Source organism: Cucurbitaria berberidis (assembly GCF_010015615.1).
Source record: "Cucurbitaria berberidis CBS 394.84 unplaced genomic scaffold K460scaffold_1, whole genome shotgun sequence".
Classification (NCBI taxonomy): Eukaryota; Fungi; Ascomycota; class Dothideomycetes; order Pleosporales; family Cucurbitariaceae; genus Cucurbitaria; species Cucurbitaria berberidis.
Genome location: NW_024468935.1, coordinates 6,169,593 through 6,189,802, shown reverse-complemented (window position 1 = coordinate 6,189,802; position 20,210 = coordinate 6,169,593). Strand labels below are relative to the sequence as shown.

Below are 20,210 nucleotides of genomic sequence, written 5' to 3'. Positions count from 1 at the left end.
GGTGAAGCACAGAGAATAAATTTGGTCTTTCAAAAGGGTAATCATTATTCACCATATCCTACAAGACATGAAGCAGAAAGAGCACGCCATTAGACCTCGATAACGATCATCCCCACAGTGTAAGAAGGTTCGAACCCGTCGTAAAGAAAGCAATGTGACGCAACAGCCTACGTGTAGCGAGAGGTCCAGGAAATTCTAGCTGGTGTCGAGTTGAGAAGCTTCTACTTACTGGGGTTCTCTCTCGTGTAGCTTTCGATGTGACGCATGACAGACACCTCAGACAGCTAAGCTATCAGTCAGTAACTCTCAAATAATCTGTACAAGCTGGCACGTACCTTCTTTGCCTCATCAGCTTCGGCTTTAGCTTCTGCCTCTTCCTTATCAGCCGCCATCGCCGCATTGACCTGAGCATAATAAGAGTTTGGGTTCTTCAAACCCCTCCTGATGGCATCGATATGCGTCATTTGCGAGGAGAAAGGATCATAGAAGTCGTAATCCTCATCAATCCCATCGTCCCCAGAAGCAGAATCCGAATTGATGACACTGATTGCAGACGCGACTTCAGCAGGTTGAGCGGTGTCAGCAAGCTCGGCAGCCTTGCCAGTCTCGTTAGGTTCGACAGGCGTATCAGCAGGCTTCTTTGTTTTCTTTTTGTTCTTTTTCTTCTTTTTCTTGGGGGCCTGCTCTTGAGGGGTGTCGAGTTGAACTGCGTCGGTTTGAACAGCCTCAGCTTGAACAGCCTCAGCTTGAACAGCCTCAGCTTGAGCAGCCTCAGCTTTATCAATTTCGGCTCGACGTTTAGCGAGGAGGGAAAGAATATCAGATTTGATTTCGGAAATGGTTGCAGTCCTGGGATATTTCATGCTTGTAGAGTCATTACCATGTTCTATTGTTACAGAGCTGGCGCTTGAAGAAGTGCCACGTGGTTTCTTGATTTGGGATGTATCTGTATCATTGATCAGCGAATGAAATGGTGAAATATATGCATACCATTTACCTTGCTCGGAAGCTGTGGGCGCATTGTCCGCTGTGGTCAAAGACGAGGGATTTGAGACCCCGGTCGCGCTGACGAGAGAACCTTTACCGTGAGTTGAGGGCCTGTTAGGAGGGAGAAGGAGGTGCGGTACAGCGGGAATGGGCGCTTTCTTCTTCGAAGGGGCCTGTGTGTCGATTGGTTTCACTGGAGAACCGGGAGAGACCATATCCGGCGGATCAACTTGGCGGCCCTCCACGCCCACACCAATAGCCCTAGGAGGCAGTGCATCTGGGGCTCCCAACAAATGATGTGATGGTGAGGGAGCCCGCGTCAATAGCTCCTGCTTCACGATCTGCGATTCTTCGTTCTTATGAGTTACTGATGCGATCTCCTTGGGGATGTTGGTGGCATTACCTCCAGTCAGCTTACCATTTGCTTTGCCTTTACCCTCGCCTTCGCCCTTTGCCTTCTTTTCTTGATCCGCAACAGCCATCATCGGTGCTTTCCCCTTACCCTTCGCGGCTTTAGGAGCTTTAGCCGCCTTACCAATAGTAGCTTGATCAAGTTCCGTTGTCGTAACCTGAGAATCGGGCTGAGACGATGCACTGCTAGAGGATTGAGGCTGCTCGGTTTTGGCTTCAGCAGTCATCGGTTCGTTAAGCTTGATAGATGACGTGACTTTCTCAGCTTTAGTCTTTACTTCCTTCTCTGCCTGCTCCTTCTTTTGTTGCTTTTTCCTCGACTCCCTCTCTTTCTTCTGTTGAGTCTTGCTTGGCTTTGCGAACGGAGAGAGAGACTGTATCTGTTGAGCGCCACTCTTTCTAAGGGCCTCGACGGCCGGAGGTGCTGAAGGTGCAGCCATCGGTGCAAAGTCCTGCACAGGAATCGCTACAACGTTTTGTGTAGGTGTAGCAGCGGTGTTTTGCCTAAGTGGCCTGGAAGTCTCGGTATCCTGGGGTGAAGTCACTGCCTCCGACAGCATATTTGCTTCTTGTCCAGGCTGCGCAGACGGTGACTGAGGAGCCTGTGGTAGCATGTTCTCCGTTGCGGCTTGTGGCGGAGAAATAGGCTCAGGCTGCGGCGAATCTTTGGTCGTGGAGAATTCTATGGTCGTGGTTCCTTGGTTCATACTTATCGATTCGTCTCGATGCTCTGGCTCTGGCTCCACACGTAGAGGATCGGTTTGCAACTCCTGAGCAGAGTGAAAGCTGATGTCGTTCTTCAAGTCATCATCCGAGCCTGCATCTTCGACTTGTGCTGGTAGCAGGCTCGCTATAGGTTGCTTCGGCTTTTCCGTTTCGACTTCCTTAACTTCGGCAACAGGTTGTTCAACTGCTTGAACGTCCGCAAGCTTGACTGGAAGTTTCACCACGGGGCCTGTTACCTCGAAAGATGATTGCTCCACAATTGGTTGGGTTTGCGGCACTTCTCTGGCGTTCTGAGATTCCGTGGCTTCTCCGTGTTCGAGAGGCTGTGATGACGCTTCGTGTGCAGCTTCTGCTTTTTCGCCAACGAGTTGGGACGTATCTGTCAGCATGGTCAACGGCTCTCCAAGAGTGGATGCATCCGCTCCCATTGGGTCTAGGGCCTTAGTAGGAATGTCGACTGGTTGTCCTGCGACTTGCACCTCACTCTTAGTCACTGCGGCCTTGACTGGGCTCGGGCGATCAGTGTCCACACCCTGGATGCTCTCTACTGGAGCCGCTTCTACAGTAGCCTCCGCGTCGACAGAAATTTCGCCCTTCATCGCCACTTTCTTAGTGGGAGAGCTCTGGCGGGGCTTCGACTTGCGGGCCTCAGGGCTTCCACTCAATGCAAGGTCATTGCCGTCCAACTGCCGAACAGGCTTCTGCAGGTCGCTTCTAGCGTCCTGAGGAGAGTACAGAGGCCTATCGATTACTGCGTGCGGATTCGTGACCACGCTCTCTTCATCATGCGCAGTCAGCCGGGTTACACCGCGAGCGTCTCGCTCATCTACTGGACCAGGGTGCGGTGGGCCGGTATAGGAGCCTGAAGTAAACGAACCCCTTCGAACCGAGTTGGGTGTTTTCTGGAAGAAGCGTCTAGGTACTGATACTACGATTGCAACTGAACCGTCTCGGAGATGTGGTTTTCGATCACGTATCTGAAGCGCCTTCTTGGCATCAGAAGCTGAGCTAAATCTACAACTGTGAGCGAGAATAATAGTGTTGGACACGAAAACTTACGAAATGAATGCGTGCAAGCGATGGTGATGGTGTTGTTCGTGCGCATGCTTGATATCGACCTGGCTGGGGCTGATGCCTGCCAATTGCTCGAACAGTTGCTTCAGCTCGTGAACTTGCACATCATCTGGTAGGTCGCCAACGAAGAGCTCTGTGACCGTCTCATTCTTCGGGCCAATCCAGGTGTCATGACAACCAGACGAGCGATTCTGTGTAATAACGGGATCATCCTCTGAGCGGCCTTTCTTAAAGCCGTGCTCTGAGTATCGTCCTCCACTGGTAGTAATATTTCCTGGCCGGTCCATACCGTACTGGCCGTACCCTGGACGATTACCAGGGTTTGAGGTCTTGCGTGGCCGTCCGGCCTGATTCGCAAAGCCGCTCTGACCAGACTTCTTGCCTCCATTGTAGCCCGGTGCATCGTTGAACTTGGGGTTCGCGCCGTTGTACGGGTCGTAAAGCATACCACCATTGTTGAAGTTGCTAGCTTGACGTGGCATCGGTGCGCGGGCATCCCACTGCTGACCGGGCATGTTGTTTGAGTAGTATATGGTGTTAGTCATGTCGCCCATCGATGCTCCTCGCGCACCGGCAGCAGGATGAGGTTGGTGCACGTAAGCTTGTCCCATGGGTGGAACCTGCATCTGCATAGGCTGACCAGGCATTATTCCTTGCTGAACCATTGCAGGATCAAAGTGTTGATTCGGGGCCATGGGTGCCGACATCATCAAAGGACCCTGCGCATAAGGCGGGATGGCATTGGGTGGCGGCATCATCGGCTGACCCATTCCCATCGTGACAGGAGTGAACTGCGGAGACTGCATGTTGGACATTGTACTCGAGGCATGGCGAGAGTAAGGGCCGGTAGGTACGCGGTAGACGTTCTCAGGCCATCCTTGTGTTAGTGGCTGATACTCCCCCCATCCCATGCTACGAGGCGTGGCTTGTGAACCTCTCATATTTTGGGGTGGCACGTAGGGCGGGGGCATAGTAGGCAGAGGCACACCTCCCATGTTACTACCCATTGGCTCGGTGTGATAGCTAGGCTGTGAAGGGCCGTGTGAGGGCATGCGCTTCGGAGCAGCTCGCGGGGCAGATTGGCTCGGTGCTGTTGGTGGTGCTGTAGGCGGTGCTGCAGGTAGTTCTGTAGGCGGCGCTTGAGGAGTTGCTGCAGGCGGTATAGCTGGCGTGAGAGAAGAGGTTTCGACGGTAGGCGACTCTGCCGATGCTGTCAGGTTGCGAGGCCGCGATCGTGATTTCTTGCGGTTTTTCTTACTAGGAACACTCTTGACAAGCACTTTGGTTTCCGTTGATGGGCTCTTTACCGCGCTAGCCGCTTCAGCATCCGTTGCCGTTGCATCGAGGGCTGCCTTTATAAGTTTCTCCATAGGAACCGGCTGCTGACCACGGTTCGCCTCCGTTGCCGCCTCTTTGGCCCCATTTATTTCTGCGATATTCGTACGCATCATGTGAGCGACGTGCCAGAGAAATGTTCGAGGGAAGCCGATCGTCTCGCCGTAGGTGAAGACCTTGTCGACAATAGCGAACGGGTCAGAGGGATCAGTGGCGCTCTCACTTCCGACGAAGTCCAAGCGGTCGGAGTGCACTCGCGCCCAGTCTTCGGCAAACTGCTTCGCGGCGTAATAAGTGTCGCGCTCAATGAATGTCAACATCTTCTGGCAGAAGGAAGCCGATTCAATGTGAATATCGGTAGCGTCCCACAGATCGTTGATGTGCCAGTTCTGGCCTGGGAAGATACAAAGGCACTGCCATTTGAACTTGGCTTGCCAGTAATGCGCAGCGTCAACTACAGCCTTGATCTCATCACCACCGCCGCGCACAATGACAGGCGGATACGGTGGACCTGCGGCCGGGCGCAGAGGTTGAGTGCATAGCTCAGTTGAGAAGATAGCAGCACCAGTAGACGGCGCGAACTCTTGGTGTACAGTTGCAGATTGCATCGATGCAGCGGTGGGCTTGTCGGACTCAGTAGGCGAGGCGGACGCTTTGCCTGCACTCATCGTCGCTGGTTCGTCCGGCGTAGGCGTTGTCGCCAGTGGTGGAGGAGAGTCCGGCATGATTCGAGCAGTACCGTAAACAATACTTCTTCAACACAGAAAGTGCAAGAGTATGCGGCAGCTTGTGCGATGAAAGAGGGCGTGAACAAGCCTGAGAAGGAAAGAGCAATCCGTGTGACGCCGTAACGCCGGTTGGGAAAGAGTAAGGAAAGAAGTGTTTAGTTGAGGCAATCGGAAGAAGGTGAGAGCAAAAACATGGAGGCCATGAGCCCTCAGAGGGAAGGAGCGTTTCTTGGCAGCCCGACGACGGCGGAGGTGAGGAGGTGAAGGCGTGAACAGCTGTTTTGGCACCCAGCGCGCACACTGACCGCCCACCGCCTGTGCGTGTACGCTCTCAACTGTCGCTGGCTACCCCAGAGTCACATGCTCTACAGATTATGAGGTAGTATTGAAGTGACAGGGGACTACGTTCACTGAACAATTTGAATAGGTCAAGGGAGCATATGATGGAGGAAAATACGAGAGGAGACAAGAAAACATCTACCATACACCAGAAAAGTGAAGATCTTCATGAGAGACATGTTTTCCATATGTAAATGAAACTAGTCTCCTACCGGGCTTGCAGCTACCCTCGCTTAGTGGCAGATGTGCGTTGGTAGGCCGTTTGGTGGTGAAGCCATATCTACTTTTTGAACCGATAGTTGCTCCCGCAAGTCAAAGTATGCATATTGAGCTGAGCTGAGTGGTGAGGAATGCTGTATTCTGGTCATTGAGTCTATGCCTTAGTCTCCTTCGGAGCAGAGCGCAAGAGGCTCAGGATCTCAGACTCATTCTCCCCAGTAACTGCACGTATTAGTCACATGTAAAATATTCATAGCGACGAGTGCAACATACCTGCCTTGCCTTGATTCCAGTCCACGACCTACAGACATCAGTGATTGTTCCTAATGTCAGGGCAGAGTAGACTCACCAACGGCCTCTGAAACGCCCCGCCGTCTGCCTTCAGCCTCCTCAACGCATCACTCTCATCGCTTGCCCCGCTAATCACCTTCCCAGCCGCACTCGAGCCTCCCAAATACTCCAGGATATTCTTAAGCTGGTCGCTGGTCGGCGGGGCTTCAGTCACATCGAGCTCGAAGTCAGTCCTCTCAGCCTTGTCCTGCGCATTGTGCGAGGATGCCTGGTCTTCAGTGGCATGGGCGACAGATTGGGCGTGCGTTTGCTTGAGGAGGGTGAGGACGCGTGTGGAAGCCTGGCTAGAGGGCTTGTGGAAGAGGGTTACGACATTCTTTGCGCCGTTCTAGACAAAGTCAGTAAAAAAACAAGTGGTAATTGCACAATTACCATACCTCTCCGAATAGTCGCTTGAACATGGTTGCTGTAGGTTGTTGTGATGAGATATGGGTAGCTTGTTGAATGAAGTTCGGATGGAGCTCTAGGAGCTTGGGAGTGAGGTTCGGCTGTGACGTCGATCTAGCTCGCTTGTGCCTGCTTGGCTGGAGCTCACACCTGAGGCGAAAACTGGCCAACCAGACCTGCAGCCTTATGAAAGCACCAATTAACATATATTGCGGGGAAGTCATGTCAAAAGTACGCGAGAACATGCACGGGAGCATGGCAGTAAAATTACGAGCATGGATGGATGGTGGTGGGTAAGACAGGGCACAGAAAGACGAACAGCACTCAAGCAACAAAGATGGAAACCAGAATGGAGACACAAGCAGCTAGATTCCGTGATGTAGCCGTGCAAAAGCCGAATGTACATTTACGCCATGAATATGCCCCATCATCCCAAAGTGTGGGATCCTGCTGCTGCACAAAGACGTGCCGTGGCAACGTCCACCTCATGTCGTGATTCCCACGTCCTCTGATCCAGAGTCACATCATCCCGAGGAAACCGAATTCATGATCGTATTCTCTAGCTCATCGTGCTCGTTCCAACGCCCTCCTTTTGTGGTTTGCTTATGCGGTAGGGTTCGGGTTCATCTGCATCAATATCAATATGTGTAGATCATCACAGAGAACAGCCTCTACTGACCTTCCTCTTGCCACCGGTCATGGTGACGTTGACGAAGCGGCGGGTGTAAGTGAGCCTCTTCTTCGCGCGGCCCTTGGGGGTCTTCTTCTTCTCCTGAGGCTCGACCTGTTGTCCAGTGCGTCAGCTTATATTCTCGATATCCAGACCATTCATTGCGGGTCAGACGTGGTAGTTTCGGAAGGGCGGAGAGATGTCGCGCGATCGAGAATCCAGGTGTTTAAAGGGTGTGAGTGCTTACCTTAGCTGCGAATTGTTAGCTCCTATATCTACAGTCGGAGGAGGGCATGGCACTTACGAGTCTGAGACTTGACCTTTCCGGCACGTGCGAGGGAGCCGTGAACCTTACCCATGATTGCGGTTGATGGGTTCGATGAGTTTGATGAGTTGTCGACGGAGAGATCTGTGTGGCAAAGTCCGGTCAGCGATTCTGTTGTGCAGATCGGATGCGATAGCGGAAATTTCGTGTCGTTGCAGGAGTTCGGTTGGCCGCGAGTGTGAATGTGGAGGTTCTTGGGATACGTACAGGCTGCGAGTGCGGTCGTAGGTGTCGATGACTCTGGCGGCGGCAAGGTGGTCGAAATCGCTGTGTTCCAAAGGGTTAACCGAGATCACGTGTGAGGCTAGCTTGGCGCTACTGGATCGAACATGAACCAACCTGGGGTGCAAGAACGCGCCGAATGTAGATGCACAGAGAATTCAGGGTGTAGGCTCTATGGTATTATCTTATCTGAGAGCTATACATTCTTCATATTTATGACAATACTATCGAAGTGAAATGTAGAGTGGTGGTATTACATCCAAGAACACACAGCCCCGCCCTGCTGAGGAGATCATCAGATAAGATAGAATAGCAAACCGCCGAAGGGGCGGCATCATCTCGGCTCGCTGACTACCTTTGCATCTATAGTCCTCAGAACATCGAAAAGATACTCATGCATGTGTCCACCAGAATCTTTGAAGAAAATTTGTCGCAATCATACGAGTTTTCACGCCATCCTCCAGAATGGGCCTAATGGTACCTTGGCTGCCCACCCGAGGTCGCGACTTGATTCCAGGATTCCTCACTTGATATCTCCTCCATCCCCCGCTCCATCACCACAAGCCGATGGTGATATAAAACCTCTACCACTTAATCTATACCTCCTTCTCAGAAATCTGCTCTTGACTTCAGCATGATGTACCTCAAGGCTACGCTGCTAAGCGTCATCTCCTTGACCTCGGCATCAAGCGTCATCTCCCCCAAGACACATCACGATGTTACCTACTCGATCCCGACGGTTCACGAGTCTGCCGTCCAAGCGCGTCGCATCCTCCGCCTCGAAAGCATCGGCACGCTCGCGACCGTCTTCCCCTCTACCCATGCGACCGAGGACCGCCCAGACGTTGGGGGCGTACCCATCGGCCTGATGGACTACTACGGCGACTGTGAGCCGGAAACTGGCAACCCCACCATCCTCGCCATCAACATCGCGACGTCTTTCAAGAATGTGGACGCTGGCTCGAACATCACCATGTCCCTGCGCTGGCACCCTCAGGACGACAAGTGGCGTAGCCCAGCATCGCTGCCTCGCTTCTCCCTTGTCGGTCGCCTTGAGGAGATCGATGCTGATGCTGTAGAGAAAGCGGGACTCACGGCTTGCTACGTCGGGTATCACAAGGACGCTGCATGGTGGCTACCTGGCAACCCTGTCCACTCGAGCAAGTGGGTGAGGTTGGTAGTCGAGGAAATCTATTGGATCGGTGGATTTGGAAACGTGGCTTACATTGGCTGGATCCCACTTAAGGAGTGGCAGAGTGTTACGCCCGAGGAGATTGAGAGTGTTAGACTGCCTGGTGAGAAGAAAGGGCGCTGGGGTAGCTTGAAGTCGTGGGTCGGGCTAGAAAAAGAGCAGGACGTTCTCGAGCTATGAGACCTTCACTGTGGTAATGGGCCTTGAGGAGCTTTCATCGCCCTCGTAGTCGGATCTCGCTATTGTACATACGTAGCTTTGACATACTCCCCTCCTCGTACTCAACACCAGAAGTCGGGTCAGCCCTGATAATATCTACTGGCGATCAGTTTGTGGATGCATGAATACATGATGATAAGAGATAGATTGACATGGAGAAAATAAAATTTAGTGATTAATCAATGTGAATACATCCATAATCATCATCAATGCAAAGTCAATGCAAAGGTTTAGTCTGACATGCTACTCCATGCTTTTGATTACGTCATCGTCACCTAGGGCAAGAATCAGAAGCGAGCAGTTCAGGCGTCCGAACCATCACTGTTCTCCAGCAGTAGTACACACACTACTGTGAGCTCAGCGCTGCATGTAGTGGGCACCAAATTTCCGGTCGAAAAGGTATGCGGCACTTACGTGTACGCGAACCTCACATCCTGTTCCCCTCGTGCAGCGTTCTTCCCGCATGCAAGCCTCATCACTAATCACCTACTGCCTACGAGCATCATCCCCGTAGTCGTACATACGCAAGCCTGTCCAATGCGCGCGATACGCGCCACTTAGCTCCCGCTAGCGACCCAGATTTTGCTCCGATGAGGGACGCAAAGGTGAAACCGCACGAGGATCATTTGGGCATCATTTGCGCGATTCAGCAACGTCGATGGTGTCGGAGCGCAATGACTTCGGCCGTATACAGACGGAAAAATTCACCTGACTCAAGCCCTTGGGAAATGCAAAGAGCGGCGGTGAACTTTGGCGCAAAGGTTGGCGCAAACTCGCAGGGCGGAACCCTGATATTTACCGGATTCCGGGATCACCGTAGATGCGAAGGGAATTTAGGGCCGGAGCCCATACCTTGAGACACTAGCATCTTCGTAAAGTGATAGAAGGTCATCTTTTTGTCTGGGTTTTAGTGACAGAGGGAGCGGGGCAGTCACATGTTAGTGAGTCGTGAATCATGCTTCTTGAAGCGGATGGTGCGGATGTCCAGACAATATTGTATGGGTCTCGAGTCGCAACCATACATCGATGAAGGCGGGTCGAGCAGTGGTGTTTGAAGTTCCCGCTCCGTCTGCACAGAATGTGAATCCATATTTCCCCGAATAGGTGTACCTACTCGTCGATCATCGCTCCCAAGACCCGTAGAATGCGCCTGTAGCAGGGTACCTTCATCTGCGACATGCAACCCACATCCTCTCCAGGCATGCTGCACCGAGCCTCGGGATAATAATTCGATCATTGTAAGAAGGCACCCCGGGCGATAAAGACGGTGAGCAAAGTGGGTGCTCCAAAGCCCACGTTCCCTGCTATGCCTGTGCTCCTAGAGTATTAGAGGGGACAACGGTCCCTCGACGGATGGGTCATTCCGTCAAAGCCTTCTAGAAGCTCATAGTCCTAGGGTAGAGCCTGCAATATGGTGCTGCTTCGTGTAAAGCAGTCATGCTAGGTTATAAATCCGGGTCGTGTACGATGCCTCGGTAATGAGGTTCGAGCTTCGATAAGAGGGCATATGGACCAGACCGGAAATCAGCCGCGCAGGCTGCTAAAATTGGTAATCGGGTCGTATAGAAGGTTTCAGACCATAAGATGCACGTTATTACAGGTTATTTCGAGCAGCGACCCCGTTGATGCGCGCCTCCCGCTGCTTTCGAGACTAAAGATCGTATTGACCGCTGACGGTGATGGTTCAAAGACGCGCTAACTGGAAGTACCTACCTCCAGGACCGCTTTCTTGACGTGGCAAGTCGTGACGGAAATGGAACCGAATATCTCATCCTTTACCTGAGTTGTATCTTGGTAGCGGGGGATGAACGATGGACATTGCTAGTATCACGGCCCAAGGCTAGGCAAAGATGGCGAAATTGAGGAAGCCAACTTGAAACACAAGCGACGAACATATCACTACAATGCTAATCAGTCTATTCTCCACGATGCGCCGATCATGCCCCCAAAGACCAGCGGGTACTGGCAATCCACCGTCATTTGCAATTATGATTGGATTCCTGCATGCGGATTCGAGGGAGGGTTTGGGAACAAGGTCGGAGCTCGTCATCTTCAACCCGCAGTTGCTTTTTCGTTCCCGTGGCTGACCTCGCCTAAAGTTAATCACATACCGAGCGGGCAGCGCATACGAACGTGTGGTCAGGCGTAACTTAAAAGAGAGCTAGCAGTTGCTTTTCCATGTGGATAGGAGTTCGAAATTGTTTGCCTTTTCTGGTGTCAATTAGGACGTGTGGGGCTGGTTTCTCCGCCTCGTGCCGTCTCCTGCTTGCTTTTTAACGGGATGCGCCTTCTCAACTGTACCCGAACTCAGACTGATATGGACGTCCGACTTTCCCTTGAAAGTCATGGTTGGGACCACTTCGAGTGCAAGCGCGATCCCATGTTGTTCTGTATGATACGCAATTCGAACCCAGTCATATGGTAAACACATGGTGGTTCGCCCTGGAGAGTTTCGAGTACAAGCTCAGGCCTAGGCCTCCATCTGGTAGGATGAGCGACGCAGGCTCTCGAATAGCAGTACACGTTAATGTCGCTTTGAGGTATGATGTGCTGTCCTGAATGACGCCCCAGGAGACATTAAGGTTCAATATGCCCTGTGCGGAAGCCACATGCGGCTCTATCACGTCGCTTCCTGGTGTATGAGACACGGTATTCCGTATCTGAACAAACTAGTGACCCCAGGAGAGCGTAGGCGAGCAATTGTCTTGCTTCTCCATACCATGATGGTATCATGCAGTATTATAGTCGGCAAGCGAGGCACGAACACGGAATATGCGCAGGGTATTGTTTGGGGGTGGTACCAGGGTCCATGCGTTGTTATTGTTCCGTCATATATACTCCGAGGACAGGGGAGCGACCTAGGAGGCAAATCCGCTGACGTGGAGTGGTCGATGCGCGGGCAAGTAGGTCTCGAGATACTCGAAGTGTCCGTCGATAACGCCTTCAGACTCGAGGTGAGTGTCTAATCTAAACCTGCAATGATCAGTTTCCAGCATGGCCAGCGGCAGATTTACTGTTAATGCAAACCTTGGAACAATCATAGCCCTTAGCTTCACACCTCCACATCAATACAGTCGACGTAGGAGAAGCACTTTGATGTCTGCGGGAAAATATTGATTTGGTCTGATTCGACACATTGAAGCATATAGCGCTTGAAGCAGACTCCCTACTATGATACAGACAGGTAAAAATCCAATAATGCACCCTGATACTCCTAATCAAGGGATATGAGGCCTCTTCCAGGTTCCTCGCTAGTAAGAGAGCTCCTTCTGGTCAAGATAAACGTACAGTATCGCGAGTTGATAGCGACGTAGGATATTGATGGTGAAAGGAAGAAAACACCAGGGAAATGCAAGAGGGTGAGAAGACGCCGTTCCAAACGCCGTGAAATGGTGTCATTGGGCGATGTGTGCCAAAATGACTGAGATGACGCCTCGCTTGGTCCGACAAGGGAAGACTAGTACTGAGACTGAACCGTTCCGGACGATTGATGAGAGACAATTGAAACTGGCTTTTTGGATCGTCAGGTCGTAAGGGTGGTGCTCGTTGCTGCATGGCAGCCTCGCTCGTGTCGTTTCATGTTGCTTCGTACGCTAAAGGCCTTGCCACACCCTGCCTGTGGGCACTTGTAGGGCTTCTCGCCAGTATGACTGTGACTGTGGATGCGTAGGCTGCTCGGCCGCGAGAAGGCCTTGTTGCATGTCGAGCAGATGTAGCGATCCTGCGATTGTGGAAACTGGGACTGGCTGGCGGTACTGATGTAGTGGTGATGTTGCCATGGGTTCGAGCTGTTCGCCGCCGGGCTCGGTACTGGAACGGGCAGTGGCATGGCTTGCGGCTGGAAGTTTGATGGCAGGGGTCGCTGGGCGTACATGTTTGCGGCGTTGTACGAGTGCTGCTCTGGCGAGTAATATGACGTCGCTGACGCAGCGCCGGGTGAAGATGCATAAGGCGATTGGCCATAGACTGAAGCAGCACTGTACGGAGACACATTGTGGGAGGGTATCGAGTCTCGCTTTACCGAGGGCATGGACGAGATAGATTGCCGCTGGTGGTGCGGCTCCATGTTGTTGAGCGATGAGCCGACGAAGTAGGGTACCGAAGCAGCAGAGTGATTCGAAGCGGCCGAGGGGGACTGGTTGCCATCATGCGCTACGTCTGGGTGCATTGGCGGCGTGGGAGGGAGTGTCATCCTGGGGTTGGAGCCTGAGGGAACAGATGCATAGGTGCTACATTGCTCTGGGCGGCTCGACTGCATTTGTGATGGTGGTGGTGGTTGCTGCATGCTGGCTGCCCCTCTATGTTGTGCCTGCCTTGGTTGTGGCGATGACGACTGGCGCTGCTGTGACTGAGGACTTTGAGCAACTACAAGTCGTGTATGTTAGCAAGGAAGCCGAGTACGATGCAATAGGACAGTGAGTATTCACCTGTTTCCGCTGCAGCTTTTTCACTCCCGGCAAACTCGAGCAGGTGTGAAATGGATGGCAGCGAGGGCTTTTGCTCCTCTGCAGGCGGCGAAGGCGGTGATTGCGGCCGTTGGCGCTGATACTGGTGGTACTCGGCCTGCTGTGCTGGTGCAGGATAGGACTGGGGAGCCACATTCACATTGACGCCAGGATATGCCCGAGGCGGCGGTGCTGGATAGTAGGGCGAGTGTTGTGCGTGTTGGAAAGCGTCACGCTCCCTCACGTTACCGTGTACCATACTGGCCAGATGCATTGCCATGGAGAAGGGAAAGGAAGGGTCACGGGTCACAGCAGAGGCTGCGTAACGGGCGAGGTGGGAAATGGGGAGAGGATATGCGGCAGTGATGACGAGATGGAGAGGAGGGTAGTCAGAGGGACGGGTACAGGCAGGTGTACAGGGCCAGGACTTCGGGCCTGCAGCGTTCAAGTAAGTAGAGAGGGTCGACTAGGTGGGCGAGATTCAGCACGAAGCCCGTTCACACCGTAGCGTCGCCAGTGGGGGGAGTCGTTCCCTGTCCAAATTGCGTTTGAGCGGGCGATGAGGCGGCGGACCGTTGTGAAGGAGCCCACCTCCAGGTGCGGTTAGCTGGACGCTCAGAGCCCTTGCAACGGCAATGCAGATGACGGACAAAGACAGTTTAGTTTCGAGCAGAAGATGCGTACGCCAGCAATGCCTTGGCTGAGCGATGCGCTCGCGCAAATCCCAGCCCGCCCAATCTACGCTGCACCGGCGAAAGAGCGCTTTTGGGACCAGAGGCTCGCAGGGGTCCTGGTCGGGATCCTAGGACAGGCCGCGATGCACTGCAGATCGACCGTTCCAGGAGAATCCTGAGGAGAATCCTCGAGGGCCATCGGAAGCAAGCTGCCTGCTGGGTACCGTCCGTCGTTGGCGGGAGAGAGTGAATGGACGCCGACCAGAGACGGCCTTACCAGCGGATCGGAACAACCTTGGCCGGACATCTTCACCCTCTGCTGCTGCTCCCAGACCACCGGCACACCCTCGTCGAGACCATGTATGCTTGTTGTATCGCCGACTACTTAGTTGCTGCTGCTGCTGCCACCACCTGCAGATGCAAATGCAATGCCTGGGGCACTCGACGAGGCCAGGGGGTCGCCTGCACGGTCGCTCGGGTGAGCGATTGATGGGCTTGTTTCTCCCAAGAGGCGTGCGTCGGGCGCGGTCCCAGAATGTGAACAGAGCGGCTGCTGTCACGGCCAGAGATCCGCCGACGGGAGGCACCTTTCGACGCCTCGTGCAGCGAAAGCAACGCCGGGGCGCTGAGACGAGTGCGGAATAGGCTGACAAAGGATTACGCAGGGGGCCGAACGCTTGGGAACGGCAAGACGCTGCTGGGATGCAGAAAGGGACAACATGAGACGACCCAGAAACAATTCTGCACGCTTTACACGCTTTGAACCACCCCAGTTCTGCGTAGCATCGGCCGACATGAGGTGCCGCTGCGTATCCAACAACAAACTACACCACTACACCAAATCGCTGCCATCCCACGTATGACATTTGGCGGGTTGAATGAAGGGCACAGTTGGCAAGCGAGCAAAGAGCGAAAGCTGTGTAATGCCGTTCCTTAGTGGGGACATGGCCGGCCACCAGTGAGCGCCAGCGATTAGTCGACGGGCCATTCACAGGACTGCAATTCCAAAAGTCCACGGCAGCGAGTAGACAGGATTACGCTCATGGCTGCAGCCGCTGGCGAAGCGGAGCATAGCATCGAGTATACAGGATGAAGGCGGACGAGGGCTGTGTCACACGTCTGCCATGACGGGCGGCATGGCAAGGCATACACACCCTCAACCCACGACCTCTCACCGCACCTTTGCTTGACGGTAAGGTCCTTACTCCCACTAATCATTAGGCTGCGTCGCCTGCATCAGATTCAGCACGATGGCAAGCGCGGGAGAGCGAGGAGCGAGGGATGCCTTTTTCAGCAACCGTCTCCGTCCCCCGTACGCGAGGTCTTTTCGGCGCCGCCAGGGCGGATAGCGGCGTTATTCCTAGCCTTGGCTCGGTTCGTCTGTGGAGGATCTCTGAGAAGAGGCGGGTCGATCAGCACAAGTGCATGCAGCTAACCCTGAAGCCACGTTGGCTGTCACCATCCGCTCAAATGCAGCCTACCTCCCGCTACCACACCCATAATTCGGCCATTTCTTGGTGCGCCTTCTCGAAGCACAACGAGCGAGTGTCATGACACCGCAGCGTACCCTCTTTGAGATCGGCAGTGATGAGTTGCTTACAATGCAAACAGGGGAGACGCACATCTACCGAAGGCCCGCCTGGGATCTTCAAGACAGACTCGAGATCATGGTTCCACAGCGTCTTTCGACTTTGTATCACCCAATACCACGTGTCTCCCCGCGCTCCAGAAGAACATGTCAATTTACCGTGTGCAGAATTGCACGCTTCATTGCGTGCAGCGAACAACTGTGTCACCCATGTTGCCTTTCCAGCTGTCAGAGGCGCACGGACGGTGCGCGAGATGAACATTCCACGGCTTGTATCGATGGAAAATCTTCCTACTTGGGAATGGCTGAGGGGCGCGCGATTCGCGCAGTGCAATACTGCTCCCCGGGATCTGGCACCGCTCTTGGTTATTAAAGTCGTCTGAGATTTGGAGTATGCTGCAATGCTGTCGAAAGCATATCGCAGAGCACTAAACAAGGTTTAACAACATAGGTTATAACCCGTTGAGCAACTTGAACATCATTGATACTGTATTTGCTGGCAATGAACCCGCCTAAGCGAGTCGTGTGCTGTGCCGGGAAATGTGCATGATCTTCCGGGAAGAGCATCAGCCAGGGGCGCTTTGTCTGGTCTTAGTGTGCGTGGGATTAGCAGGGATATGTAGACTTGGACCATACCATGACCTGTCATCTGCGGGACATGCTTGCTTCCACCGGAGACTCCATTTCTGCTACCGAGCGATCATCTCGGCGTGGCAAAGTCACGAGTCGGCAAGGCAGCGGCATCCCCACTGCTATCGCTTCCGAAGTTGCTCCTGGTCCACACGTGGTGAGGCTCTCGAGGCTGTCTGATTCCTGGCCTTGCTGGCTGTCGAATGAAGCGTCAGGGAGACAGCCTCCTTGCGAGGAGCCAGCAATGTTATTTCCCAAGCTTGGTAGCGAAACCGTTCTTCTGCCCGATTCTCGGGTCCGTCCCCAGTGTCATGAGGGTTTTACGCACTTCTCTGCGCCAATCCCAATAGCGTAAGCCCATCCCTTCTCATTGGCCCTAGAACCCAACCGCATCCTTATGATCTGCCGCTACCGGCCAAAGTCATATGATATCGAAATGAAAGCCTCCAAAAAAACTGAGACTTGATGCCGCCTGGCTCCTCTCTTAGACGAGTACGACGTCGATCACCCTGTGTGAAATGAATTGTGCCCACAGTTATCCTCCGGGGACACGCTCCGCGCCGACACTACGAATGGACCCGCGTCGAATGCTATGGTCTCGCAGAAGGGAAATGACTTGTAAGGCTTTGGTCTTTAGTCAGGTGCGAAATCTTCTCTCGGTAGTTTCGGCATCAACATCCGAGCAACTTGCGAACGCAAACCCTTCCCCTTCAATGGGAGAAGCGCGTATCTTGGTATGTTTTTTTTATCGTTTCAGCATTTGCATCTGCCGATTCGTAGACCGAGAAGTACAAGCATTGGGCTCGAAGAGGATTCGGTTTGCCACGACCAAAAAAGAATCGTAGCGCTTATGCAATTTCATCTCTCGACTCTTGAAATGAACCCAAGAAGAGAGTGAGGCGGCAGAAGCTAGATGAGATTACACCAAGAGCAAGCGAGAGGAGCAGAACCTGGCATACACAAGACCCGAAATACTTCGCTCAGAACACATGGTCTGCTACGCGGACGATGGCGATCGGGATGGCCCTGCAATTACCTTGCTGCTCCACTATGTCGTACAGCATCATCCCGACTCACTTACATCCTACAGTCAAGCTCGGTGTGCTCGACTACTCGCGGTTAGCTGAAACCTGCCCGCCCGAAATGATTTCGCAATATCCAGATACGGGACGCGGCAGGTTCGAGGTTCCTTCGATCACGGTGCGACCATCTCATCGGTACGCCAACGCTGGGCTCTTGAGGTGAGCAGCATCAACACATTGTGCGCGACTAATCTTCGACGGCAATCTGCCCAAGCCTCGAGCCGCGTCAGCTGTACAATTCAAGGCTCGCCACAGCTAAAGTCAACACTAAATCAACATACGACAAAGGTATCTTGAGCGCACACGTATCCGAAATACGCCTTCGCTGTGACTTGAACTCCTGTCATTACTGACGTACATCGGAGGTTGCTTGAATCGCTGCTTATCAAGACACAGGGATTTGCGTGCCCGGAGAGGAACCATCGCCAGGAGCGATCCAGCATGCGGCCCGAATAGGTGGATAGAGAACAAAATGCCATACTGCGGAAATTATTCAAAAACGGTGTTCGGGCGGCCCTGGTCCTTGTTCACCGTTATGAGAAGCTCCTCCGGATCAGTTACGCCACGACATGGGCGTTAGAACCGCTGGCGCAGATCCTTTGAATCCGGACCACCGACACCTCTTGATGCGCTCGGCTGACCAGAGACACCCCTTGCCCTGAAATGCAATGCGGCAAAGTCTCAGATCAGCCGGAACAGAGGCTTCGTCGTGTTTGTCGGGTAAAGGCAAATCAGCCTTCCATTGTCCAGTACTGGATAGCAATCGCCAAAGGCTGTGCCGTGCGTACAAGCATAATGTTCGGTACAACTTCCGTGTTTGGTATTGGGGACATGATGAATTGCTTTGGAGGCTATCGAGTTTCTGCATAGGGCACACGATACGAGAGCGGCTCGTCGAGTCCCCCCTGTTTCAGCTTACTTCACACCTCCAGATCCACTCCTGCAAGACATGCAAGACATGCAAGCCGTTCACCCGCTAGATCTTGGGCGTTGCAAAAGCAGCTGCACAGTTATATCTCAAACGAAGTCTTGGATGATCGTGATTTCGATCCATGGGGTGAGGGTTCCTTGCAATCTTCGAACCGGACCAACTAGTATCATCTCGCGCCCACGTCGACTGGAAAGGTGCAATGGCTGTCCCGGCAGAAGATAACTGGACACAGACCTCTGCCTCTAGCCTTGTCAATATTTCGGGCCCACCCACCAACGTCCGCGTCCGCTTGCCTTGATCCCCCTGTCACTGCAGGAATCTTCCAGCATGGTCTCCACCGCATGGCTGAATACATGCAAGCTCATTCGTGACCGTTGAGTGACAGGGCCTTGCGGCAGCAACCAAACGCTATCGGGGACAACTCCATCGTGCTCAGAGCCCTAGGTCATCTGACACCGTGCTTTGAATCGGGCTCGGTCGCCACTCAGAGGGCAGAGGTAGAAGTCCGAAAACAAGACTGGTGAAGACGATGATCGGATGATTATAGGATCCGGCTCGTTGGTCCCGTCATCCTTTTAAGCTCTTGATACTTTTATAAGACCCATGTCATGCTAGGCTGCTGATGGCGCTCTACGCGGCAGCCCACGCTCGCACGGTGTGAGTCGTACGACGGCTGCAGATGGCTTGGTTTCGCCGGGACATTCCCACCACTGGCTTTGCCTGAGGGACCCGATGCTTTTCAAGAATCAAGGAGTTGTGATCGACGCCGATCACTGCCAGAAGAAGATCTATAGTGAAAGGGTACTACCACGGGCTTCATGACTGTCTCTTTCATGTTGCGATTGGTCCAGAGTTGCATATCCAATGCAGGACCACGCTGAAGCGCCGCTGTACATAACCACGGACCTTGCCCGTATTGTTTACGGGGAAGATTTGCCTTCGCCGACTGGAACATTCACCTACTTCTGAATTTCCACGTCTGTCTGACACTTGCCGCGGGACACCCAGAACTCCAGCATCGGCGATGTGAACGAGGCGCAGGATTGCAATCCCGTTTTTAATGCGTCGATCTTATACCAGTTCCTCATTCGCGGGGAGGACCCGGAACTGTGGGCAGCTCATCTGCTGTGAGGAAATGATATGAGCAACTTAGTCATGCTTGGGCTCAGGTCGGGAACGCAACCCGCACTCGAATCTCTTTCCGCTCTTATCTGCACAGTCGTCACATTGTGGTTGAGATTCAGTGGAGCGTTTTGGAGCGAGTTTCGGCTGCGACGAAGACGCAGTGCTCTGAGCGAGGACTTCCTATTCGAGAACTAGAGTCTAGCTCTCATGCAGCAGCCACAGTGCCCTCCGAAGCTACTGCTGCAGTATTTATTGTTAGTAGACGAGTTAACTGAACTGACAAACAGGATAGGGCAGTAAGCGATGAGCGTGGGCAAGACCAACATCGCCCGCCTTCTATTGAATGTCAGACAGCCCACGCGGCAACCAGGCTGTCGGAAGTGCCTGTCCATACGTGTGTCAAGTTATGCAGCACTTGAATATTGAAAACCTAATCTTTAGCAAACTACTACATAGTACGGATTGTATCGCGTGGACAATGCAGCTCATACAGGCAGTAGAGTCCTCGTGTTGGTAAGCTGAGCGCATTCCTTGACTGTGCAATGTTCAA

The 20,210-nt window shown here is 53.2% G+C and overlaps 5 protein-coding genes across 5 annotated transcripts; 1 reads left to right on the top strand and 4 right to left on the bottom strand.

The window, feature by feature from the left end:
* Positions 1-175: 175 nt before the first annotated feature.
* On the bottom strand, positions 176-5,615 carry K460DRAFT_42107 (uncharacterized protein). The gene is made up of 5 exons (XM_040938118.1): positions 4,457-5,615; positions 3,184-4,399; positions 1,406-3,138; positions 998-1,336; positions 176-946 (listed from the first exon to the last, which is right to left on the bottom strand). The coding sequence occupies exons 1-5, from the start codon at positions 5,256-5,258 to the stop codon at positions 297-299; spliced, it is 4,740 nt and encodes a 1,579-aa protein (XP_040794387.1). The 5' UTR covers positions 5,259-5,615; the 3' UTR covers positions 176-296.
* Positions 5,616-5,973: 358 nt separating this feature from the next.
* Positions 5,974-6,571, bottom strand: K460DRAFT_373739 (uncharacterized protein; the record flags this gene model as incomplete). Its single annotated transcript, XM_040934605.1, has 4 exons — positions 5,974-6,041; positions 6,093-6,120; positions 6,169-6,498; positions 6,548-6,571. The coding sequence occupies 4 exons, from the start codon at positions 6,569-6,571 to the stop codon at positions 5,974-5,976; spliced, it is 450 nt and encodes a 149-aa protein (XP_040794386.1).
* A 589-nt stretch (positions 6,572-7,160) lies between these two features.
* Positions 7,161-7,586, bottom strand: K460DRAFT_275182 (40S ribosomal protein S30; the record flags this gene model as incomplete). Its single annotated transcript, XM_040928018.1, has 4 exons — positions 7,161-7,184; positions 7,237-7,341; positions 7,475-7,479; positions 7,532-7,586. The coding sequence occupies 4 exons, from the start codon at positions 7,584-7,586 to the stop codon at positions 7,161-7,163; spliced, it is 189 nt and encodes a 62-aa protein (XP_040794385.1).
* A 541-nt stretch (positions 7,587-8,127) lies between these two features.
* Positions 8,128-9,326, top strand: K460DRAFT_362573 (uncharacterized protein). The gene has a single exon (XM_040932667.1). The coding sequence runs from the start codon at positions 8,409-8,411 to the stop codon at positions 9,144-9,146; it is 738 nt and encodes a 245-aa protein (XP_040794384.1). The 5' UTR covers positions 8,128-8,408; the 3' UTR covers positions 9,147-9,326.
* A 3,382-nt stretch (positions 9,327-12,708) lies between these two features.
* On the bottom strand, positions 12,709-13,910 carry K460DRAFT_351702 (uncharacterized protein; the record flags this gene model as incomplete). Its single annotated transcript, XM_040931582.1, has 2 exons — positions 12,709-13,550; positions 13,613-13,910. The coding sequence occupies 2 exons, from the start codon at positions 13,908-13,910 to the stop codon at positions 12,709-12,711; spliced, it is 1,140 nt and encodes a 379-aa protein (XP_040794383.1).
* Positions 13,911-20,210: the final 6,300 nt, after the last annotated feature.